This window comes from Ornithodoros turicata, chromosome 8 (assembly GCF_037126465.1).
Source record: "Ornithodoros turicata isolate Travis chromosome 8, ASM3712646v1, whole genome shotgun sequence".
In the NCBI taxonomy this organism is placed as follows: domain Eukaryota; kingdom Metazoa; phylum Arthropoda; class Arachnida; order Ixodida; family Argasidae; genus Ornithodoros; species Ornithodoros turicata.
Window position 1 is genome coordinate 27853921 of NC_088208.1, and position 25574 is coordinate 27879494.

The 25574-nt window shown below is 44.3% G+C and overlaps 3 protein-coding genes and 1 long non-coding RNA gene across 6 annotated transcripts in view; 3 read left to right on the forward strand and 1 right to left on the reverse strand.

The window, feature by feature from the left end:
* LOC135366845 (ATP-dependent RNA helicase DHX33-like) overlaps nucleotides 1-25574 on the reverse strand; it is a 124730-nt gene that overhangs the window by 12077 nt on the left and 87079 nt on the right. The window contains exons 1-12 of one of the 3 annotated variants that reach the window (XM_064599788.1): nucleotides 8082-8174; nucleotides 6147-6708; nucleotides 5958-6008; nucleotides 5221-5292; nucleotides 5094-5147; nucleotides 4244-4299; nucleotides 3833-3950; nucleotides 3104-3202; nucleotides 2493-2578; nucleotides 2345-2430; nucleotides 1735-1817; nucleotides 683-780 (exon numbers count right to left, since the gene is read on the reverse strand). In XM_064599788.1, coding sequence (XP_064455858.1) covers nucleotides 683-780; nucleotides 1735-1817; nucleotides 2345-2430; nucleotides 2493-2578; nucleotides 3104-3202; nucleotides 3833-3950; nucleotides 4244-4299; nucleotides 5094-5147; nucleotides 5221-5292; nucleotides 5958-6008; nucleotides 6147-6653 — 1310 coding nt within the window. In that variant the 5' untranslated portion in view covers nucleotides 6654-6708; nucleotides 8082-8174. Of the gene's footprint in view, nucleotides 1-682; nucleotides 781-1734; nucleotides 1818-2344; nucleotides 2431-2492; nucleotides 2579-3103; nucleotides 3203-3832; nucleotides 3951-4243; nucleotides 4300-5093; nucleotides 5148-5220; nucleotides 5293-5957; nucleotides 6009-6146; nucleotides 6709-7344; nucleotides 7513-8081; nucleotides 8175-25574 lie in introns of those variants that run through there. The other 2 variants (XM_064599786.1, XM_064599787.1) reach the window with 2 other exon arrangements.
* On the forward strand, nucleotides 7580-15602 carry LOC135366850 (uncharacterized). The gene is made up of 3 exons (XR_010414298.1): nucleotides 7580-7682; nucleotides 10308-10428; nucleotides 12058-15602. It is a non-coding gene; the product is annotated as an uncharacterized LOC135366850 (long non-coding RNA).
* LOC135366848 (FAD synthase-like) lies at nucleotides 7693-10018 on the forward strand. Its single transcript, XM_064599792.1, has one exon. The coding sequence runs from the start codon at nucleotides 7803-7805 to the stop codon at nucleotides 9342-9344; it is 1542 nt and encodes a 513-aa protein (XP_064455862.1). The 5' UTR covers nucleotides 7693-7802; the 3' UTR covers nucleotides 9345-10018.
* Nucleotides 18185-25574, forward strand: part of LOC135366846 (cadherin EGF LAG seven-pass G-type receptor 2-like) — a 102569-nt gene continuing 95179 nt past the window's right edge. The window contains exon 1 of the mRNA XM_064599789.1: nucleotides 18185-18465. The gene's annotated coding sequence lies outside the window, so the exon portion shown is untranslated. The remainder of the gene's footprint in view (nucleotides 18466-25574) is intronic.

The window sequence follows — 25574 nt, forward strand, 5'->3', positions numbered from 1 at the left end:
TGCCTGTGGAGCGACCTCATTGGTCCCTCTCCCAAATTAGGGGGTAACAGTTGAAGGTGAAGCACATGTGGTTTCTGCTGAGGACCAATGCCGTATGGATGGATGAATGCCATGGATACCCCCGTATGAGGGGACAGATATTTGTCACGTGGTTTCTCCAAACTTTACTCTTTCCCCTCAACAGAGACATAATGCCAAAGCACACAGCACAGCACAGTAAAATTATTGCTAATAATATAAAATTATTGGGACTACTGAATATGCACAGAATCATTGGCAGAGATAGGCTTATCGAACTAGTATGCACCTGCGGACAGCATGCACACATGCACTTATGCAGAACTCGAATGGTTTCTAAGGTTGTTATTACTCCATTCATTGTACAATATGTACACTTCACATCATCAAATGTATTAAATTATCTTACGCCAATGAATCTACAAGAACGCTGGACTAGGCAAGGCATAGATGATTTAGTAATTTAAACACGCATAAATAACTTAAAATTTGGTATTTATTGGCTTGAAAGTGCCTAATAACCAAAATATCCTTCTGGAAGGTTATAATTCACCTTACTTACGTACACTCACCTCACTATTCAAAAGATTTTTATACTTTCATATATTCCATTACTCATTCATCTACAGCCATCAGGTGAACAGAAGAGGAGAAGGGAACATACTTTTCTTTGACCATTCCAGTATCAATGACAAACTTGATTCCAGGAATAGTAACAGAGGTTTCTGCAATGTTTGTCGCGAAAATGACTTTCCGTGTCCCCTGGGAAAGCAATAACAGAAAAGGAAGAGCATGACACCTTGTAGAGCACGCACAATGCAGATACACAAAGGGGCAGAGTCCCAAGGAAAATTGCTGTATCAAATTTAAACTCAATCAGGAACGCATAAAAAGTGGGTTAAAGTCTTTCAGAAACATCGAAAACCTCGGAAAAAATGCAGCGACCAGCGTAGCCCATCTTTGCTTTGCGCAGCAGGAAGTATAAAAAGCTTTGCTCTTCCTCTGCAGATGAATGTATAACTTGCTTGATTTCAAAAAGGGGGGAGGCTAATATGCATAAATCAGAGCTGTGCGAATATTCGAAATTTCGAATATAAAACGAATATCTGATGCTATTCGAATGCTATTTGCAACCAATTTTCAGTATTCAAAATTTTCGAATATTTTTTCGAATAGTACTGAGGCGAGGCATCGCTATCGCCATTCGCCAAGTCGGCTTCCCCTCATTACATCCAATACTTAGGTGAAGCCCACTTCACGTTACCACTATGGTTCTTTTGGCGTGAGGCTCCACTCTGCAAGTCGGCTTGACCTCATTACACTCGAGCGTTAGGTGAACCCCGCTTTACACTGTTTACAGCTTTCTGTCACTAGAGTCTAAAAATTTTGTGAGCACATGGTCAACACTGTACTGTGGACGTTTCAAAATTATTCAAATGGGCCTTTTTTTTTATTATTCTAATTCCATTCGCCATCTGAAGAAATTCTTCGGCTTCAATTCGAAGTGTAAGTGAAATATTTGTAAACTATTTGCAATGGAAATTTTGCTATTCACCCTGCTCTAATACTATAAATGTACTCTTCATTCAAAATAAAGTTTATTTGCACTGGGCCATGCAGAACCTCAAAGTGCAATACTAAACAGAAGATTCAATTGTCTGGTTAAGCCCCAACTGAGCATGCATCCAGACAAAGATGGTCAGTGTATATGTTTACCTCAGTTGCAGGCTGGAATACCTTCAGCTGCACATCTGATGGAAGTGCAGAGTAAAGTGGGTATGCAACAATGTTTTGCTCATCTGGAAATATGGAAGACTACTTTACACACCAGCTAAGCGTTTTAATTACAACAGCGATGGTGGAATAAAGTACCGCAAGATATTTATTGCATAAATAAATACTTAGTTCTTAGAGACACATTAGGTTTGGTTTGCTGTACACGTAACTCTCACGTACATCACTTGAAAGCAGCACTTGTTTAATACCAACCTGGATGCCTACTACCACAATGGTCACATTAAATCTAATTCGTGGGCTTGAAAGCAGCAAAGCAATAGAAAAGCTGAGTCAAATATAAGCTTTAATTAAATAATTTGCGAATAACGAGAGCAAAAACTGACGTCTGAAGAATATGAAACCTATTTAAAAGTGCTCTCAGAAATATAGCTTCAATGTGGTGCACCTCAGGTGGTGTATTGCACTGCACCAACACTGTTCAAACAGCAATTAGAATGCAAAACAAGATATTAATGACACAGAAGAATGAATGGAAGGAATGAATGAACGAGCAGTTTCAAAAGGTAAGCTCCATGGATAACTATGGTACCTGGAGATAGCTGTGATCTCGTTTCTCTTGTAGCCTTGACAGCGGATTCAATCTCTTCCTGGCCAGTGCAGAAAACCAGTATGTCTCTGCAACAGGCATTTCGGGTTAAAACTGAATAGCATGGTGACCTGCTTTGCACGCTACTCACCCTGGTTGACCACTTTGATGGATCTGAAAGACTGTGACTAAAGTGGCAAAGATGTAATCTTCTTGCTTCTTCACCGCATACATAGACTGAAATATTTATTGCTCAATGTAGTTTACCACATATAGGGCATATGGAATGAAGGCACAAAGACAAAGGCTCCTCTGCATCATGCATTGCATCAATTTTGTGAGATGTTTCTTCATTTAACGATGTTATGTACATATATGTTTTATAGTCATCCCACTTACGCCAATCCTGCTCTTATGTCATTCATTTTTTTCTAGCATTGATACTGTGGCGGACACTTCAGTTGTGTCACTATCCTCAAGCTTCCCATCCCCTTTTGGTAGACGAGCTTGTGTGCATGTGATATTCTTTCACCATATGCAGAGCTCTACTTCTGGTGATACCATGGGTGACAAAGATGTGACATGTTAAATAATCTTGTTGAGCATCTTAAAAACATCTACGCTAATTTTGTACTCAAATCATCATGTCAGACTCATTCCTACAGATTACCCACACCTGTTACTTTCAAGGAAGTCTCGAAGCTTGCAGTAGCACATGCACAAAAGGTATGATAACTAGAATATGAGGCAAGGATGTCTCACCTTAATGGGATGCTGCCTCCCCTGAAGCATGTAAACTGGGGCATTGTCAAAGTATGCAGAAAACTGATCAACATTCATGGTTGCAGACATGACTACCACCTGAAAGCAAATACTTTCTTTAATGAGTGCTTTGTTTACTTAAGCACAATACACTACAACAATTTGCTACAATACCCTATACACTTTGCTTACTTAGACGACAATATACTACGACAATTTGTCTTTGCATGAGAGAGGGTAAGGTTTGGGGGAACAACATTAATAAGCAGAGGCAGATCCAGAATTTTTCTGAGGGGGGGGGGGGGGGGTCCAACCTTGAACAGCATGCTATTACATTACCAAGGTCAATTGAAACTCTATGTAACGACATAAATTCGGGGGGGGGGGGGAGGTCAAGACATCCTGACCCCCTAAATCTGCCCCTGTGAGTAAGTGCCTGTCAATGGGAACAGGGGCCAATCAGGTTACTCCACAGGCAATAGGGGAGAGGGGGAAACTAGGGCATTGCAGAGACTGACACTATATTTGCATAGCGTACTGACCAATCTCCACTTGTCTGTCTATAAGATTGACGTCTGATTGAGAAATTTTGGAATCGAAACTTAGTTGAACGCCCCCCTCGTGAACAGCGAAAGCAAGCAGGAAGACGGATGAACATACTCAGTAGTAAATACAGTATCTGTAATAGCGAAGGCATAAATACATAGTGCTAGTTCTGACTGCATTCACCTTCAAAGGGGAACCGTTCATCTTTTTTCGTTGTTGTTGTGCTATCTTCACAACACCAAACAAGATGTCCGTGTTCACCGTCCTTTCATGAGCTTCATCCAGGATGATTACTCTGTATCTGGAATAAGATTTTCCGGCCAATGACAAGATGACAAAACGTGCACAGTTCAGGGCATACTTAACCATGACAGTTCTATCGCCCAGAAGTGGAGCAGACCTAACCCAAGCGGCACTTGGGAAAGCTGAAGGGAGAGAAGATACGGGCTGGACCTTTCCCAAGTACCACTGGGGTGCTCTGCTCCAGTTCTGGCCTATGAAATTGTGTTATTGCTAAGTATATATGCTTCAAATTGTGCAAGCAGTACTGCACAACGTGGCCACAATTAAAAAGCATGAATGAATCTTGAGTACCTCTGAAGAAGAGGATCTGATAGTGCTTCTCTGAGCAGCATACCATCTGTCAAGTACTGGAAATTCAAGGCAGCAGTCAGCAACATGACATTGAAAATACAAAGCAAAATCAAGAGAGCTGTTCACAGATACAGTGCAACTTAGCGCATCCATACGTTACTTGCAAAAAATAAAGATTTTGTATGTATAAAGAAAAATGAATGTTAGAGTGCTGTGCATACAACTTATTTATATTTAATGCAAAGTGTATTTATTTTTATCTGAAATACTTCTGGCGTTTGACTTTCCATGGAAGGGGGGGACACACATAGTGTGCATATTCCACTACCAATATAAACGTAATACGGCACAGTAGTAACAGCTATGACAATAATAATAATAATAATAATAATAATAATAATAATAAAAATTATTATGTGTATTATTATTATGTTATATGTATTATAATGTGTACGAAGTGTAAAGAGCCTTGAAACAAGTTAGTTCCCAGGTAAAACCATTGCAACATTTTAGGTATTTCTACAGCCTACAAATGAAATTCTTCCATGGGCAACCTGTGCATGCAATGTCATGATTACAATACACATCACATGTTTTCATGTGTGCTCCATTGTTGTGCTAATGTCACGACTGCGATGAAGCACAAAGCATTGTGTGGAAGGTTAGGTCTCAATTTCAATGCTACATTTTCTCACGTACATATTTGGAATAATATATGGTGTCTCTCTTGGATGAATTCAATTGATGTTCTGCACAAAGGTAAGTACGATGTTTCAGCGAACCAGAACTGTTGGAGTTCTCCAAATGGTTCCATTTAACACTTTGCAATGTAAGGCATTGATATGTTTACCTTGATCTTTGTACCATGAGAAGTGGAGTCATCAAAACGCACTGAATATCCAACCTGTAACGCAGAAATCAACTCAGCACAAATTGAAGTGTTTTTCAACAAAGCTACGAGCTGTGAGCAAGCGTACCAGGTCACCGATGTTGACTCCCATTTCCATTGCCACCCGGTTTGCTATGGTAACTGCAGCCACTCTCCTTGGCTGTAGGAAGATGGCAGAAGTAAAAGTGTTACCAGAAATGATGCGCGCAATCATGTTAATGCCAGTACGAAACGCAACAACGTTAGGCAATCATCACTTGTAGAAATTCACATTTAGGCCTTTGTGTTCTTAGGTGTTCCAATGAATATCGGGTGTTATTTTTTATAAACGGCATGTAAAACTGCAATATCATGTGACAATGTGCGAAGATTCTCGAGCAGCAAAGAAACGAAGCAAAAAGAAGAATGCACAAGGTGACCACAGGCAAACCCAAGCACAGAGTACTTACACAAAGTACTTAAATACACTTATTGTTCATCCTAGAAACATATTTTGGGAAGGGTTCTATGGGAACTTTACATGGAGGTGAAGGGGACTTTACATTGATTCCCACTCCCACATGCACTACCAAAGGTATGATTTCCATGGGGTTTGAACCCCAAACCCCCCCCCCCCCCCCCTATGGCTATACCATGGCCCTTGCCCATATGAATGCCCGCATCCGTCCACTGGCATGTTCAGTTCGCCGAGGTCCCTGGATTTTACATACTACAGCAATGAAGCAAATCAAGTTGTGTTCACATGAGTGCACAAAATCCCATATATATATATATCAACAGACGCATTAGCCATTACTCCAAAGGATGTATGCACGAACTGCATACCTGAGTCACTCCTATCATTGCACGTTTCGTGAATCCTGCGTCGTGAAGAAACTGAAATGCAAAAAAGAAAGAAAGAATATGGTTCACTGTTCCAAAGTCACTTTTATCACACATCAGTAAGCGAAAAAAAAAATTTAATATTGAGACTGCATATTCCTCAAATGTAAGCACCACAGCACTGCCTCGTACCTGAGGAATCTGAGTCGTTTTTCCACATCCTGTCTCTCCCATCATGATAACACAGTCATTGTCTCTAACCGCTTTCACTAGGCTCCATCGAACAGAAAACACTGGCAGTGATTTTCGCTCTTCAAGCAACAGAGCCTTCTTGATGCTTAGGTCGTCTCCTTCAGCATCTTCGCTCACACAGGAGTTTGCACAGTTGGCAACACTGATCGGCTGCACTGCACCAGACGACCCGGGGGAAGGCAGGTCGCCGAGGCTTTTGACGCGTCGCTTCCCGAGACCTGGGCTTTGAGAGACGGCAGTGTCGAGCTTGGCAACCTTGCTCGGTGTGCCACTTATGCAGGAGGAGTCTGCGCTGAGGAGAGAGGACTTCCTCTTGTTCTTCTTTCTCTTCTTCTTCTCTATGAGCTGCTGTATGACAGTCATTGTAGGCAGGGGGCAACTCTGGGAGAGTTTTGGACCCTTGTGCTTCTTGGGCGGTGTTTTCAGCTGAAGGCTCTCATTGGGCATTATCACCAGATGATGTGCCACAGTCCATCACAGCGTCGTCTCCCAACGTGGTGTGCTGTAAAGCACAGGATGTCTTAAAATCTGCACGTTAACATCGGGTGGCAGACTTAAGCTAGACAGTGCGACGTGAAACTTTATTGTACGCACACACGTTACGATAATTGGCGAGGGGAATGCCATTTTTCTCATTGCAGCATCTGCGAGAACTTGTGAGAGAACCCGAGGTAGTACACACACACACAAAAAAAAGAGAAAAAAAACATGCGTAGGAATCATCATACAACGTGGAGCGGATTTCCATGTTCTTATATTAATTCAATATTCAAGTACGTCGTGGTTGTTGGGCTGGGAAAACAACAATACTGTTTGTTCAAAAAATCTGACTGCACATCTTCATGTTACGCAACTGAGCGCCGAACTACGAAAAACAGCAGAATGAGGTCGCACCGTCCAAGCACGTGTAATACTACAACACGCAGGCAACAGCTGGCGCCTCACAAGTTGTACCGATAAAAAAGACCTCAATAGGCTCTTCTTTACGCTGTAGTCCCACAATACACGAGAGCCTCATCAGCTAACAGTTCTGAATCTCTCTATAAAATCGGAAGGGGCAAGTCTAGGATGATGTCGTGTCAGCTTTCGCGGGCTCCACACAGAGATCATGAAATCGTAAACATGGGATGCTCCTTACGCCCAAGGTGAAACTGTACGTAGCTACGTCGTCCACAACTGCGATAAACAGAGCCCTTGATACGTCTCATACACTATGCATTCCGCGGAGAGATCTTCCTGTAATCCAAGGACTGCACACACAACTCGCACGTCCCTCATTGCTCTGCTGGGGGCCATATTTACAAATAGGTCACGTGTTTTCAGTGTTTTCGGTGCGCCATCTCTGGTGTAAAAAGAGAAGTCGCGCAGAGAAAAAGGGTATTGTTTTGTTTACATCACGTGTCGATGCGTGTTTTCGCCAGTGGTTTTCGCGAAGGCGTCATCCACGTCTTTTTCTGAAGGACGCTGCAGACATCAGTAAGTGCACAACATGCAAACAGCGCAGTCGTTTCGCCTTTTTCGCTCTTCTGATTGCTAGCTGTGCTAGCCTCGCTGTAGCGCAGCTTCCATAAACAAGCCATCGAGGCGCCTCTAAAAATGAGTGCTGTTTTAAATCATGTTAGACGATTGCTACGTTCAGTGTGGCATAGCAGTATTGGTTCACGAATTATCTCGACAGCAACTTCCGCGCGAGGAGACACCGCGGGGATAATAGTTATTGGGGACGAAATTCTGAGAGGTGACATCGCGGACATGAACGTCCATCACCTTTGTTCGCAACTGCGGGAGGTTGGAATCAGCGTGGAAAAAGTATCTATCATTCCCGATAGCGTCGACGTCATCGCAGAAGAGGTCAAGCAGTTCTCGACATCTTACCGCTATGTCTTCACATCAGGGGGCGTGGGACCCACTCACGACGATGTAACGTACGAAGGTATTGCCAAGGCCCTAGGCGAAGGTGTCTACGTCAACGCTGGCATTCTCGAAGCGTTCCAAGTGTTCTACGGAAAACGTGACGATGATAACAGCGGTGCCGTAGAAAAGTTTGCAACCGTGCCAGAGTCTTCGGAGGTACTGTACGGATATCTTAAGAGGCCAGGACGAACCATCAGGTTGCCTTTAGTTCGAGCTGGAAACGTCTACATTCTCCCCGGGGTTCCAAAAGCGTTGATCGCACTTTTCCCTTTGTTCCTTAAAGACGCCGAACGGGTTCCCCTCGCAAGATTTAAAATGGACGAACTCTTCCTGAAAACTGACGAACTCAGTATTACAGCACTGTTGAACAAGGCTGTTGACAAGTTTCGGGACAAAGTAAAATTCGGCTCCTACCCCGAATTGGACAGCAATTATTTTCGTGTGCGTCTCGTACTTGAAGCGCAAGATGCCTCCGATATCGAGAACGCAAAATCTTTTCTCCTGGCCAACCTGCCGAAGGATTCAGTCGCGAAGTTTGACCGCCGGCCACTTGAGGATGCCTGGGCTAAGCTGGACGCTACCTTCGGCAAGAAACCGCACGTCATTGATGCAGTCAGGGTCGTCGAAGAAGCAATCTCGACGTACACCGCGGAGGGCATCTGCATTGGCTTCAGCGGGGGGAAGGACTGCACCGTAATTTTGCACGTACTTTACGCCGTACTACGGAAAACGTACGGGAAGGACACGCCCAAAATACATTGCTTCTACATGAGCCGCGGGACTGTTTGGCCAGAAATTAAGGTTTTCATCGAACGCACTGCCCAGGTCTACAACCTCGACCTCAATATTGTCTCAGGATTTGATTACAAGGTGGCAATGCAGCAGTACCTGGACGGCCACCCCACTGTCCAAGCATTTCTTCTTGGTAACAGGTCCACAGACCCGTCGGGCCCCAGCCTGAAGCACTTCAAGGTTACGGATCCGGATTGGCCGAAAGCAATGCGAGTGTTTCCAGTGCTGAATTGGTCGTACAAGGAGGTGTGGGAATTCATCCTTGCCCTTAGCCTTCCGTATTGCTCACTCTACGACCAGGGATTTTCGTCGATCGGCGACAGCGACGTCCCCAACGAAGCCCTCGTGTACGTGAATGACAGGGGTGTGAAGAGATTCAAGCCCGCCTACCTTCTCGAAGATGATTCGTTAGAAAGATGTGGTAGGGAGTAACTACGAGGGCCCTGTGAATGTTTAGTTTTATTTACACACGCTCAATATTTGTGGTCCTAGGTTTTTCCCAGGCGACGTATCTTTCATCCTAGCAGCATTCCTGTTTTGTGCTCACATTGCCCCTGTGCTTGTGTATTCCTTGCAAAGCATGGCATGGTTTTTTGTGGGTTTTTGCAAGTCACTCCTTTTTTTTCGGACATGTGAACATCGCACTAAACTGACGGGTATAAGTATTTAGTAGTCACAGCCTGCCTTATTTGTATTTGTCGCGGAGTAGGCTGCACTTTTTTTGTGAAAACTTCTTCCTGAACACATCTGGTGCAATAGATACTGATGGCAACCTGTTCTGAACCTGTGTACTGTGATATGCCCAATTGATATGAGCCTTGCTCTGAGTGAACTTACTGCCTGAACATTTGCATACCATCGGATTGCATATTGTAGTAACTGCCGTACACTTGTTAAAAGTCGCAAGATATGGTCATTCCATACAGCAGTCTTAGAGACCCATCGTTACAAATGTTCACTTCACCTGGATGCTTAAGCATGAAGAGTTAAGTACAGGCACAGTATTTTTAAGAGTAGTCTTTGTCAGTCTCCTATAGATTAGAGTTTGGGCTTTTGAGGTGTCCTAACAAACTATGGTTTTACTGAATAAATTATATGTAAATTTTCGTTTGTTTGCTTTCTTCTGTGTTCTTGTACCATATTTCATGGCACTTTTCTGCATGTCACTTTAAAATGTTTGCTTATTTCATACGTAGCAAAAAATGAAACGTCAGTTGCTAACACACACAGATTGTGGTTGTACGCTGACACAATGTCCTGTTGCAGTACACCGATTTAATCCAGATTGCCTTTTGTAGTAGAATTGCTGTGCATGAAGCTCTAATACTTTCTTGTGACTTGTTTTAGTCAGTATGAGCTGAGTCTCACATTCTTTTTTTTTCTGTTCCCACGTAGTCACAACTACGTGCATGGCATGCCGGTACAGCTGCATCAACAGGTGTAGCAGTAAACTTTGGAACATTTTTCTGTGTTGACTGTCCTTCATCCTGCCTTACCCGACTAGAAGCCCTGCAAAGTAAGTGCTCCTGTAAGGACTGCAAGACTACTGAATGGGATCCAATGGAGAGTGCATGTGACATGGATGACTCAGATTGGCTTAATTCAGGTCATGGGGAACGAAAGAAATGATGGACGTAGAATGAGTGATTCACTGACAGTGGGCACAAGACTTTTTTACATTAATTTCTTTCACTGATTATAGTAGAAAGGGAATCGTATATTTTAAAACTGAGCTGCATCCACAGTTTTTTTTCCTATCCTCCTCCCCCTTTTTTTGTTTTTCCGTGTGTACGTTTTGGTGTTTGTGAAAAAAAAACAAGGATTCAAAAACAGGTGTTAACGTATATGTTTGAGGTTTATGACAGAGCTTCAGCAGAAGTCTGAGAGGGCTTTTAACATGAATCTAACTTATTATTATTCATTATTTCAGACTTTTTTTTTCTTGCACTACAAGAAAACTAGAAAAAACTTTAGACCTTGAATAAACATTTAATGCCACAAATCATGAGCAGTTTCTTGCTGAGCTGGGATTTCAGAACTCTTTATCTTTTGATATATTTCAGAGATGGGACGAGTTCAGAATTTTCCGAGTCCGAATCCAAGGAAGGTTCTGCGAATCCACAAATCTTACAAATCCTTTCTGAAAAAAAGAGCTTAAAAAGCCAGGGGGAAAAGCACTTCAACTGAAAACTGTTTCGAAGCAGAATTTGATATATTTGTTTGATGAAAAACAAATTAAAGAGTACTTCACTTTCAGGAGAAAACATACCCATATACTTCCTCTTAAATGTAATTTATTTAACGTATTGGTAATCAACTACAGGAAACACATAAACTCTCGAGTCTGAATTCTTTCCATAAAACTAAGAAACAGTCAAAAGCAAAATAATGTTACTTTCAAACTTGTGATGTAAGCACGTGGGCGGAGCTTTATGCTGCAATTTTGGCACACCCGGGGCCCGCCGGCCAATCAGGCTTTTCAGCGGACTCCGGAGGTGACAGTTTCAAAACGAAACAAACAAACGTGGTTGGTGGAATTTGAAAGATTCGATTTGCCATTTTAGCCAATGGGATTCGGATTCCCGAATCTCGAATCCCTACGTAGGATTCATGGATTCGGATTGGCCCATCCTGAGTATATTTCCGTTCTGTTCAACAAGCATTACATATAATAGTGTGATCTTTATAGCAGTAACCATTACTGTTTTACCGTCATTATGCCCAGCTGCCGGAGCCTCAGATGGGGTTTTCAGGAAAGAAAAAAAAAAAACGAGGAAAGAGCAGGTGAGCTGGTGGCTACGGTAATCCATTGCTAGAACCACAAAATCTGAGAAGAAACACAGACATGACAAGATCTCAAAACACGTCTGAATGTGTTTGCAGAGTGTGTGAATTGAATTATTATTATTGAATAGAAAATGTAACTGACATGAAAATAGTGTAGCCGTGGGTGTAGGAAGCACGGGTGAGGTTTATGTTGAAGCATCAAGGGAGACCTCAGCAGACTAGGTTAGGCGACATCTTACATGCCTAACCCAGTGTGGCAACCTATGTCGACTGCACGTCTTCACACTCATCCTCAAGCTTTTCTGAAAGACGGCAATGTCTTTATTTTAATGTCATTACTTTTCCCCCTCTCTCACAGAAAGACGATATAGAAGAAGCTATGGGGGCAACCTACGTGCACATGGGCTGGCTGGCCTTGCTGATTGCTGTGTTTGGACTGTTTTATTATGCCCTGGCAGTGTACTGGATGCCTGTCAGGAACTGTGTCATATTCGTGTTCTGTTGCAAAAGACCAGACCCCGACGAGATGGATAGAGGTCGCGGACAGGGTGCAGACACTGAATCAGGACTCTATCCAAGCATTGGTAATCCTCCGCCTTATGAGCCTCCACCTTCGTACGAATCAATTATGAAGAGTGAGCATATCAAACAGTAGACAAGGGCACTTGTTTGTGCCATATTCCAAGACATTGACGGCTGTGGTGATATTGCGGGTCCTTATTGCGAGGACTCATCGAGCTTCCTGTCATGAATTGTTGACCTCCTTTACTGCAAGCTTGCTGCATATGCTTGCCTGAGCCCAAGTTTTATAATTCAATGGCATATTGTTTTAAGATGCCAAACACAGTACCTGCTGGCTTTGATATACATATTTTGCTAATTAGCAGTGATGATAAATCATGCTGCAAGTCTACAAAGTGCTCAGCGTTCCAGACGTGACTGCAATCTGGAGAATTGCACACCTTTCTTATATGTGAATACACAAGCTCCAGGTTCTGGGACATCAGTTGTCAGGACATACTCAGGACATATTTCTGTTCCTGAAATAGTTCTCTGGAAGGCAAACATATTCAACATATTGTGGATGCTTTGCGGGTGCTTGAACTTTGAACTAGTCAGTGCATGAGTTGCATACCGCCATGTGTTCAGTCATGCCATAATTAAGTGTACAGCGCAGCAGAATATTGTTTTTAGAGTGAATGGATTTTTTAATTGTTGAATGTAATGAGTACATGTTTGTTGTAGCATGCTTCCTGCATTTATCTGCAAGTCTGCACATGCAAGGTGATATGACTGACCGAGACCCTTGCCATATGAAAGTAAAATTGGTAATGAAGTCAGAGTATTTCAACTTTAAGAGGAAAACTTATTACCTTTTCATCTTCTCTTTCTTCGTTTTACCTTACCTTGTGTGATGCAAGTTCCTATGGCTTCCATAAATGAATGACTCCTTCTATACGGTGGAAAGGAGAACTAATCTGGCTTTTTCAATGGCTTTGGTGACTTTTTCTATGGCTGCCGTACTTCAAATCTTTTTATTAGTTCGTTTAATTGCAACAGATCTAGCGTTTACTGTCTTTTGAATGTTGTTGACAGTTGCACTAGAATCCGCAGATAGCCTTTTTTGAGTGTGATGGGAAAAACAGCAAATTTTTCACGGGACAAGAATGTAGTGATAGCAGTAAACTTGCATTTCTATGGGCCTGCCAGTCAGAGGTCTAGTAAAAACCAATATTTTTGTAACTGTGGCACACAGCAGTGCTGCTAATGCATGTGTTCTTACAATCAGAAGGCCATCAAGAACACACACACACACACAGAGACGCACACACAAAAAATCATTCAACAAATGCACGAATCATTGCCATTCCTACTGCTTGGCTCTCCTAGTTCCACCTCACGCACAATGCACTATTTTTTCAGACTTTAGGGACATCTCTCAACTCGAGGGGCAAAATCTGTTTCACAGGATAAGTCAGTGGGACTGCAGGAGACCAGACATGGATAAATAGGGATTGAATTATATCTTCAAGAGCATTTCAGCAAAAGATTTCAGTCCATATTTTTCTATTCTCTACATCGCCACAAATAAACTAGACAATCCAGACAATCTCTATGCACTAAATTTTTTGTGTCAGGTGCAACTAAAAGTTAATGGGCACACCTCTTCTATAATTTGCCCCATTTTTTTTTTCCTGTTTGTCAGGATAACACGATAAAACGTTTCACCTTCTTGTGGCAGTCGTCAACAAGCATATCTCGAAACACATTTTTCTTGTACTTCTACTGTCTTCAGCTTTTTAAGTAAAAGCCATTTTCAGAACACCAAGGCCAGGCAAGGTGTATTGTATTTCTTCGGTGGCAATTTATAGATTTAGTGTGATTGATTTTGCAATGACAATGAGTTGTTCCTAGAACTGTTTCATGTTATGTAGTGACAAAGAAAACAAAGATCATCCTATTTCTAAACTATTTTCTAACCTATTTCTGAAACCAGAAACAATGTGGAAATATTTTTAACAAAGTGCTTTTGTCCTCTGACATTGGAATGTGTGTTTTCACTGGCAACCACGCCACCACCAAGACACTGTACCAAGACAACTTATACCACGCATAACTCATACGAAGACAACTCGTACCACGCTCAACTCGTACCACGCTCAACTCGTACCAAGACAACTCGTACCATGCTCAAATCATACCACGCTCAACTTTTCCTTTTCTTTTCTTTTTTGCGGGAAGCAGGTTGTTTTTGGGAGTAGCTTTTCGAATTCAAAACGCAAGTCACGCTGGGAGAGGCTATATCAGGAAAAAATGTCACAGAATTTCAGTACTTCTGAAGGAAATGTAAGAATTCCACAAACGACATTTACCGAGGCGCTCTGAGAGATAGTTAAAATGCACTACAGAATATGGTTATTGGAGAGAGGGGGATTTTGAGCAGAAATCAAATCGAAATTGTCCCACATTTTTGTCGTCGTGTGGAATACTTCGGAGTTTCTCAGTGTACACTTGGCCGCTTGCAAGAATAGAAGGCTTATTCCTCAATGACCTTAATTGTGGACAGCCGAGAAGCCTTTCAGGAGAAATCAGACGAATTCACCAGACTTTGAGGTGGCTGTTTAGTTCTTCCCGCCATTCCACTAAAGTTCTACTAAGTGTGTCTGTCCATCATGAAGAATGGGTTGCTAGTCCTTGGCTGATGTCTGTCACGCAAGGGCATTGCGAAGACAACGTCTGTAGAAGCGTGCCAACGGACACTTTGCAAATATAATTGTAAAGGGCTTGAATACGGATTAAGTCCATTGATCACGTATTCAGAAGATTAGTGTTCCATGCGACGACGATAATGTGGGACATTTTCGATTTAGTTTCTATAACAAAAATTCCTCGTTTCCAATTACAATTGCAGTGTGCTTTAACTATCCTTCAGTGTGCATCGTCAAAAGTCATTTTGGGATTGGTACATTTCCTTCGGTATAAGTGACATCCTGTGACATTTTTTTCCTGATGTGGCCTTTCCCGATGTGACTTAAATTTGAATGGTACAAGAAAAAAGCTAATCTCATAATTAGCACTCCTTCCCGCAAAAAGAAAAAAAAAGCAAAGTGTAACATATGAGCTTGCTTGGTATGAGTTGTCCTCGTACAAGTTGTTCCTGTATGACTTGTCCCGGTATAAGTTGTCTTGGTACGAGCCGGGGTGAAGCGTTTTCATTGCTGTGCATGAAACATGTAAATAAGAAATAACATGAAGCGAAGTTATAGTAGTGGCCGTCCGAATGTTGCCGTCCATGCTGCAATTGCTACATAAATATAATGAAGCATGTTATATGAGAGAATGAACTGGTCTCTGTGGACATTGACCAATGAATGAATAAAGTGATTCATGTGCCAAACGTCAGTCTGCCTGTATCGCATTAAACTTTACTTTTCCCGGTTGCTGACTGCCGTCAATAAGTCGAACAGCTTGAACCACGTCTTTGGCATAAGGATGCTGCGAGGTTCGGTTCTGTTAGCTTCCGGTGGACTCGAACGATTGTTAAAGGTGCACAAAAATAGGGAAAAAATCTCGAGGAACGAAAGGTGTCGTTACCTTGACTGCAATATTAAAGGAAAGGGATTCATTGGTTGCGTCGGTCATGATTTACGAGCGAAAGAAACCGCAAAATCACTGTTTCCCTCTCCCTCTTCTTAAGAAGGCCGGAAGTGCAGAACGGGCTCTCATTGGTCCCGTCAAACAGTTTGTCAAATCATCGCGGGAGATCGTTTTAGGTGACCAATCTGAGGAGACCAAAAATTTTTGCAGTTTATAGTGCCCCTTTTATTCGAGGTCAGGCTAACAAAGCGCAGAGCCTAGCGCGTTCCATAAATTTTTCGTTTTTATCTGCGGCGTATTATGCAACACTGCGCCCTTGCGCAAGAACGATGGCCGTAGCAAACCTGTAGCGCGCAAGAGAGAGAGAGAGTGAGAGAGATATTTCATATAAACTCTAAACTGAATACAAACCCCTCCCCTCCTTCAGAGAGCGCGTAAGCGAACGAGTGACGCTGACGTCACTCAGTGACGTAGAGAGCCCACTGCAAGTAGCACCGCGCCGTATCTGTAGCAGAAGAGTTTCCAGGCGGAAATGAGGCTTCGCAGTTGCTCTCTACCGTGATTCCACGTCACACGGACCTGATTACGTCACGCCAGGAGATCGGGGCTGGGCCTTCAAGGTCAAGCCGAACAGTTCATGGCTGCTACTTCAGGGCGTTTCTGTTAATTTACTAATTGCGCAGTAACAAGACACCATACAACGGAAATATTGTGCATGGTGGCTGCTGACAGCGTGCCTGATAGACGAAACAAGGTTCCGAGCAATTATAAGTATAACTTCCTTGCGCTTTAAAGGAGCAGTGCAAGCCCCTCTAAAAAAATTTCGTTCTTTGGTGAAAGTGGGATGCATACAGTGCACTATGATCATGCTTGTAGGGCGCGCGAGAGGCATTTGATCTGCGGTCTAGAATCCTTTGTACACCTTCCAAGAATTCCATGCGAGAATGCGTGCGTTTGACGTCACTCCATGACGTGCGGGGGAATGCCAATCAGGTGGCTCGCCACGGAGCGTCAACTGGCTAGGGCCGCGGCAGGGATGCTGGGATCATGATTCTTGAGGGGATCCGCGTACGGTGCTCTGATGACAGCGTACTCCTGGGGCATGTTGTGCTATAAAATTATCCCCATCATATTCATCATCCCCATGTCGTGCTCCTTCATTCATCCCCAAAATGACGCAGCGTATTCTTTACCGCAGATTTGGGGGGGCGGGGGGGGGGGAGAGATCTATTGATTTTGACAGGAAAAGTCAACCAGAAAGGCTGATGGCGCCTTGCGCAGATGGCTGTGCGCAGTATCGTACGATTTTGGCAAGGTCTAATGATGTCATTCCTTGATCAGTACCTTGGTTTTCGGTCTAATGGTTATAGACCCGAATCTCACCTCCGGTAACTGTTCTATCTCCAGCTATCGCTATCTGCCTCAAAGAGGTGCAAAAGTCCCTGACATTCATCCACGGTCATTCTTTCAATTCTGCAGTCAGCTACCGTGGCAACCATCTTGTTGTGCTTTGTGCAACTGTGGAACCTTGTGGAACGCGGTGATGCTGTATTTCTCACACGTGCAACATGAGCACATTTGCGGCTAATTCGTTGATTATTTTTTTCTTTTTGAGGAATGTCTATTACAGAACTCCAATCCACTCGCATACGTGCTGTAGTGAGAAGCATGCATCACAATACAGAGGTTTCGTACGCAATATATATATTTCGTATAGAACACCTAAAAAAATGGACGACAGGGTGCTGTCCTTCTTTGATGCATGTGAGTGGAGCCGCCATCTTTACGCTAGTGCGCCGCGTTGTTGCGCGTTGCGTTTCTCCATTGTGCACCCACGTATATGGCACTCTCCAAACCATGAGTATACCAGTGTTCCAAACGCATAGGTCCGTCGAGGGATGTTTGGAAGACTCATTGCACTGTAAAGGTACAGTACACCGGATAGAACACCTCATTGGGCCTGTTGGTACGTGCGCACCGATTGCCATCAGTGACGCCAAACCCCAGTGATGCCGTTTGCACGTCTTCATAAGGAATGACGTTTGCAACGCTTAACTCGAATAGACGTCATTTGGCACGTTTCGTTCGATAGTCTCCCAGAGGGTGAATATCGAGTTGAATGTCGAAGTTGAACTCTACTAACGCTCCCGCCATGTCAAGCAGATAGAGGACAGACTCCTGTCGAGAGATGGCTCTGTCTCTCCCGTCGTGCGAACAGCACTTCCCCGTCGTTGTTATCACGTTTTCAAACTTCCCGCTGGTACGGCCAACAAATTCCCGTAACCTCCACCAGACGGCGCGTTGCCTAGCGACGGAGAACGGTAAACAATTTCGGCAGTGGAGCGCGAAGATGCCAGGTGCGAGCTGGTTCTCAGAGAGTAGCATTCCTTTGTTGGGACAGGTACGAGTGCGGAAGGAGCTCCCCGTTTCTGATAGCCTGCCGTCACTGTGCCATGGCCCAGTGTGTCTTCTACCGATGTCTCTGGTCGGTGTCGTTGGCGTGCGCATCGTGATATCCGCTGCACTGGAATATTTGTGAATCTCTGCGCTGTTTGTTTGCGACAGTTTGTACATTGCTGGAGAATGTGTGTGTTACCTGCATGGTTGTTCACCAGCGCTGGATAGCAGTGTCACTATTGGATTTTACCATCCCAAGTCTTGTAGATAGGTGAGTGCAACTCTTGACAAGCATGTGGGTGTATGTAAATACAGCTGCGAGCGGATGAAATCTTCGAAGAGAAAAGAACACGACGGCAAGTAAATACGAGGGTCGTGCTAACTTGTACGATATTGTGTCCTGCCAAGTGGGCTGAACAGTAGTACTAACCGTAGTAGTAATTGAAGGTTGTGTCAAGCCGACATCGATGCTCAGCAATATCGCTCCTTTAGTTATTGTCGTATGAAAGTAAACACGTTATCTTAAAACACACCGTAGGGCAGAGCATAAACAACAAATACAAAATCTTTGCAAACCAATGAGTGTCATCAGGATTTAAGAAATCAAGAGCTAATCAATCATTTATTGATCCCCCTTTTTGTGTGTGCGTGCGTGTGTAAATGCGAGAGGCACTTGGTTAACTCGCGTGTTGTAATGTTGCGTTCAGATCACATCACCACAACGAATGAACATTCCAATAAGAGGCCCGGTGATGGGTCTGGGATGTCATGTTTGCATGTCTTGCGCCACTTTGCTGGCAGTTCTACGACGGATCATCAAATAGCAAAATGTGCCGGTTCCGATATGAATTTCTCACCAAATTTATCTTTCCTCTGTGCTCACTTTAATCTGGCACATACTCGGGCCACGTCGAGCTTGACACTGTGCTTTTATCAATTGCCTTGATTAAGTACATCCGTAGCACCATGTGCTCTGAAACTGTTAGAGTTATAGTGTACAATCTGGGAAAATATGAGCAGCTAAGAGAACAAGAATTTTTTTCGCAAAGTTACCTCTGACCTAAAATTCGTCAATATTACCATGCAAGCACGGTAAATGCATGACTCACAGTAATTACTTCAGAACGAGGCGTATTGATTCACACCAGTAGCACCTGACAGGGTCGCAGTTGGCCCACTGGTCCACTGCTTTCGTGTCTATCAGAATATCGATTGCATTGATCGTCCTGTGTGGTACATGTTCTCTGGTCCACGCATGTTCAAACAGACACCGATCCATCGCTTTATTCTTTGCAAAATCCAGTCATTTGCGTCCCCTCTGTCCAAGGAAACCGTTACACGCATAAGCATACACGGGAGCATATACTAGGTAGCCAAAGGAAGGAAGGACGAGAATCGTTCTAGCCGCTGCCTTTACGAACATACGATACAAACAATACAAACTTTACAAAACATGCAATAAACAGGATGGAGCAAAGGTGCTGCAAGATACGGATCTCCGAAAGACCTCCTGGAGCATGTTACCGTACACTTCGTACCGACCGCAGTAGCCCTTCCCTCGTCATCCTTTCATGTAAACCTTTTTGGAATGGGGTAGAGTCCTGCACTCAACGCAGGGAAACATACCACATCATCATCATCATCATCCAGTCATCTATGTTGTTGTTGTTGCAGTAGCGTACGAACGTGCTACAGATCACTTTGCCGTTCAGGATCTTGCACTCTTGCACCAGTGAGGACAACAACAACAATAAACTAAGGATAAGTGATGATGACATGGGATGTTTCCCCCGTGGTGGCTACAGGACCCTACACAATGAAGCACAAAGGGCTCATTTGTGATTGCCCTTGGCTTTTGATATGTGGCTAACGCGTGATCCCAAGATCCCTTCTGATGTCAAGGTTACGGGTTCGAACCCAGCCGTAAACAACAACAACTCGATAGTACAGTACCTTTTTATAGACGCAATCGTCCTCCGTGAGGGATGGTAAATACGGGGACGAAGTGTGCAGAGATTTCGGTGAACGTGGAAGAACCTTCCGGTGCACAAAAGTGAATCCGCAAAGTGAATCCACAAAGAGGCCACCGTTACGTCGCTCATGACCTTATAGTGGTCTCGCTATACAAAGCCACGAATTGACATCTTGGCTCCTGCGCCCGATTAATTCATCGCTGTACGAGGCGTGTTCAGAAAGTAAGCTCTGCCCCATCTCATCATAGTCTCTTTATGTGTGTGTGTGTGCACCTACAGGGCTCAGCCGCTCAGGTCAACGTTTGGTGACGCATGCGAGTTCGTTTACCCACTGGCGAGATACAGACACCATTTTGAGACAATAGGGCAGTTTTTTTTACTCCACGTTAGCTCCGCGAGGCAACTGTGGTTATAAGCGGCGTACAGATGTGGACAGGTGGAGAGAGGACAGCACGAAGGAGTCTGGGACAGGGTGATTAGTATGCGTACTGGACCGACTTCAAGGGGAACTGAGCCGACATTCGTCAGGAAAATCTTCGGGAAACTCAGGGGAAACCTCAGACAGCACAGCCGGTGACAGGATTCGAACCCACCACCTCCCACTCTTCAGCACGACCTTGGCTACCACCAATGAGCGGGACGCCTTCACCAGCCCGGCCATGCCTCTGGTAATAAGGCAGTGTTGACGTACCTTTATTTAAAAAGGCAAAGGAGCTGCCCGCGCCGCATGTGAAGTTCGCTTTCCTTCAACGCAAGGAGTGTGAAACCGCCAGACATGCATCCTTCGTCGTTCTTGCTATTCAGAAGCTGCTATGAGCAATTTGGTGGTAGTGATATGGATTTGAAACCTTAATCAAGGACATGAAAATGAGCATAACAAGGAGCGTATGGCGGCCAACCGTCCTTAGTCAAACGTAAGCGGGTAGAAATCCAGCGAACCAGTGGGGTATAGTACGAAGGGAGTTGCCTCAGGACGAGAGACGCCGATATTTCGAACAGAGACTGTTCTTCTTCTGGGCACCGTCCTCGTCATTGACACGATATTTAAAGGGTTAGGGCAAGGGTTTGGTACGTGTAAGCGTCTGGTCTAGGTACATCTGGTAAGTACGTCTTGGCACGTCTAAACGTCTTTGGTCAAGGATGATTTGGTGACTACGGTCGAAGAGAGAGACGACGAAAACGTTTTACTGGTGGCTGGCACTTTCGCGAATACAAAAAAAGATGATGAAAGTGGTGAAGGTGATACGAAGGAAAGGTAGTTGGAGTAGATTTACTCGTAAGGTGAGTCCACCGACAATTCTCTGACTATATCCTGCACATGCCGCAAGGTAGGACTGCGGATGATTTCGACTATATACGTGCACGGGGCTTTTTTGACGTGCGCCGGAAATCTCCGACACATGATGCCGGAAGACGGCGTGAAGAATATATAGTTCTATCTAAGCTGCTTACGATGTGAAGGGTGCAGCTATAGATGGTTGTAGCTCCTCTTAATGCAGCTATGAGTGTAACAGGCAGCATCATTTTACGATGCGGGGATGCAAAAACTGACCCCCGTTGTGAAAAGTGCCCCCAAATTAATGGAAGCTGCGTAGAAAATTATCAGTTCAAGCTACGTGAGGCTCAGTGAAGGTAAACAATTTTGTTGTATCTAATATCCAGTCGGGCATTACTTTCGGGGGGAGGGGGGTATTTTTATCACGTATAGTGGCACAACTTCTATGTCGGTCCCCAAATACGCGACACAAGTACGTAGCACTGTAATGGAAATACAACCCTATAAAAAGGGACAGAGAGAGCGCTTCTCAGCCTTCTTTTGTGGCGAAGTCCCCGCAAATTACAGCAGTGACGCGAGGAAGGGTCAAAGAGCATGCGGGCACGACACAGTCACAGCGCTACTAAGTCGCACAACGACACTTCTACGACGCTTGCACAAAAGGGAAAATATAAACTGTGGCGAGCATTTTATGTTAGTAGGACTCACGTCTGAACGAAGCGAGCGAAATTATATCGTTAATTTGACTTTAGCGTGGGAATGTCCTACCAGAAGACACGCGAGACAGGGGCCAAGGTCTCCATGTGTAGTTGAGGACGTGCAAAGCTCCCAAGAAGCGTATAGCGAAATATATTACAGGTATGTTTGAATGGCCTTTATGTAGGTTGAACGTCTATGTGGCCATGGGTGTGAATATTATTGCGTGACATGACATGATGGTCCGTTGAATACAACGATGTGAGCGTACTGTTCGGAGACCGTGTTACAATGGGCACGTCTATAACGATTGTGTGTGTGTGTGCACTGCAAAAAGGTTAATTGGTAGGTCGGGATGGAACAGCAAAACCAACAGATTCATGTAGTGATGATTAGCGAGGAAATTTGCCACTTAATTTGCGCCTCACTATAGTCACTGCCTCCAGATGATATGGAAACAAAGAAAAAGAGACCGCGAAAAACGTAATGAGCAATTAACTATGAATGCGAATATTCCTGCGAGATCTCAAGTAGCTGCCTCACAAAAGGACCAGTTACTAACACCATCGATTGAAAAAAGAAAGAAAGAAAGCGAACGTATACGGACACTGGCCCTTCGCTGAAGGTCCCCTCTGAACCCTATTCATGTTGGCACCGACACTGCGGCACGTGCCTGAGGTCAGTAAGTAGTTGAATAAAGCAGAAAACATGTCATGCCATCAAGAAAAGTCATCTGTCAGAACAGACGGCGCCTTACCCCTTAATTGCCACTTGTTTCGGCGTTGACCTAACAAGGCCGTATCCCGGCCGAGATCGGTTTGGTCTCGGCCCAGTTTGGCCCACGGACCAGCGCCAGCAGCATCCATTGTTAACTATGCCGCAGAAAATGATAGTCCAGTGTATCCGGCTGTCTAGTGTGATTGTCTTTTCCTGCGTCCCGTTTCGCCGCGGCTCTAATAAAAACACGACACAACTGCCGAAACCTTTTGTTACTCGTGGCTCGCAGAATGTTAACGATCTTGCTTTCTTCTCAAAGCCAGAAATCTGCGGTTCTTTGGGAACAAAAGCCGGGCAGCTTTGTCCCATTCAACAGGAATGAAGCGGTTGTCTCTTCTGGCTGGTCCCCTCCACTCTTCGTAGATGCCAAACGGTTTTCGGAAATATTGATTGAATTTGGGTCGTTGCGGTTGTTAGTCGTGTGGGGAATGGGTACCACAGCTCTTTTGGTCGCCATTTCGTTTTGTTTTTGTCCCATGAAAGGTGGAGAGGCTTATGATAATTAGCCCTTGTGTCTTTTGGTGGTCAATATGTTTCCTCACTCATCGTAACTAAGTGTGTCTGTTGTTGTCGGACATCGAGACGTTGGCATCGGTGTTGGGGCTGCGCCCAATATCATAGAGCACCATCACACACTGCTTTTCCTTCTGGAGTTTCTTTATTTTATTATTTATTATTTTATCTGACATACTGCCAGCCCCCTGTTGGGGGCCAAGGCTGGAGAGGGCTACAGTATAGGTGTGTACTCAAACAAACGAAGACAATGAATAACGCATTGATGTCACGACCAGTTTAACAAAGCATTCAACATTCTTAGCATCGACAGCATCTGCGGACAAGCGGTTCCATTCGATCACGGTACGCGGGAAATAACTAAATTTGTAACAGTCGTTACGTGGCAAGAAATGTCTGAATTGTAAATTGTGCTCTTTCCTGGTGCGGAAGTCAGATAAAGGTGTAAGGTACTCGGTAGCAGCAATTTTGAGTTTGCCCTAGCTGATAAAAATTTTTTTAACATGTTCGTTCGTCGTCTGGCTGGTAAGAGGGGTAAACCACATTGGCTACGTAAAGTAGACATTGGAATTCTAAGGAATTGGAAGGAATCTAATTCTAACTGGAATTGGTTTCTAAGAGATACTGGTCTCCTTTACATTATTTAGTAGAACTGGACTTGCACTTTAACTTTTATGCCTTAGTCCGCACTGCCATTATCTGGCTATGAGGCCTTCATGTCATACCAAGGACTTTGATGTAGCATCAGTAGTTCAGCCATCACCTCATCATTCATATGTCATTCCAATCAGTGCGCTCCGAGTTAGCGAGTCACTAATTAAAAGGCAAAAATCTGCCCACTCATCGCCACTGGATATATATGCTGTTGTTGGCCATCGGCAGGTACATGCCGGAATTCATTTACTCTAACATGAACACTGTGTGCTGCATGACCTTAAGAAAGGAGTATGAGAGGAGTATGAGATGAGTATGAGATGAGTATGAGAGGAGTATGAGATGAGTATGAAAGGAGTATGAAAGGAGTATAAAAGGAGTATATATACCTCTGTGAATTGTCCCTTCTCTCGGGTGTAGACCCCACGCTCTCTCTTGTAATTCTTCCGCCGCTACCGCGCCCCTTTGCTGCATTTTCCCACCGCACGAGGCTTAATGTCGCATTTACACCTGCCTTTAAACACCGTCTCGGCTCCACCTCGTCTTCCCTCTGCCCCGCTTGTGGGGTGCACGGCGACCTCTGCCACGTCATCCTGGCTTATGGACAGTATCACCACGAACTTGCACTGCCGTTCAACCTTGCGAAGATCCTCGGACCGTGGTCGAACGCTGCCCACCAGATGCAAGGTCTTCGTCTTTTTGCGGAGTACTTGCGCCCCACCGGTCCAGTGACGGATCTCTGAATGTGCTCCCCCATCGTCACCCCGTCATCCATTCCCAATGTGCAATAGGGCACTGTACTGCCTCAGCGGCGGTGAATTGCCCACCTCATCATCATCCAATGTGTGTGTATGTGTGTGAACTGGTTAGGTGACTGAATTAAATTGCAACTTTCAGAAATTCAACACAGTCAGTCCATTTTTCTGTTTCTGCGGGCGAAAAATAAAAGCGACCGTCTAAAGCTGGATTTCATGCGTCGCGAATACCAGCACGCATGAACGGAGCACATAACGAAGATATACCGACATCGAAATCCCGTTATGACAAAATATCGAACAGTCGGTAGGGTCATCTGCATCCTCCCCGTCGTTCTCAGCACCATAATTTACGATATGCTACGAAACGCGAACCGGTCCAAAACTATGTCGACGATAAGACACCCAGTTCGAGACGACTCGAAAACACGTAAAAATCATCTCTGGTGCACGTTCTTCAAGACAGTACAGTTAGACTGCAGCCCAGGGGGAGATTGATATACATAGGCAAGCTGCTGTACACAGGCTCCTGGTCTCTTCAGGGTATTTATGGAGCACACTTCCTCCAGCGTAACTCATGACGTGCACAATTCCTGAACTTGAAAAATGGCTTCTGCTGCCTCGCCCATTAAGAAAAACGTGTTCGTCGACACTGGCCGGTGGCCGGCCACTTGCGCAGTTTGCTCGAGCTTACAAAATATGGTGTGGGTCAAGAAAGAAGACTGGCCTCGGAGAA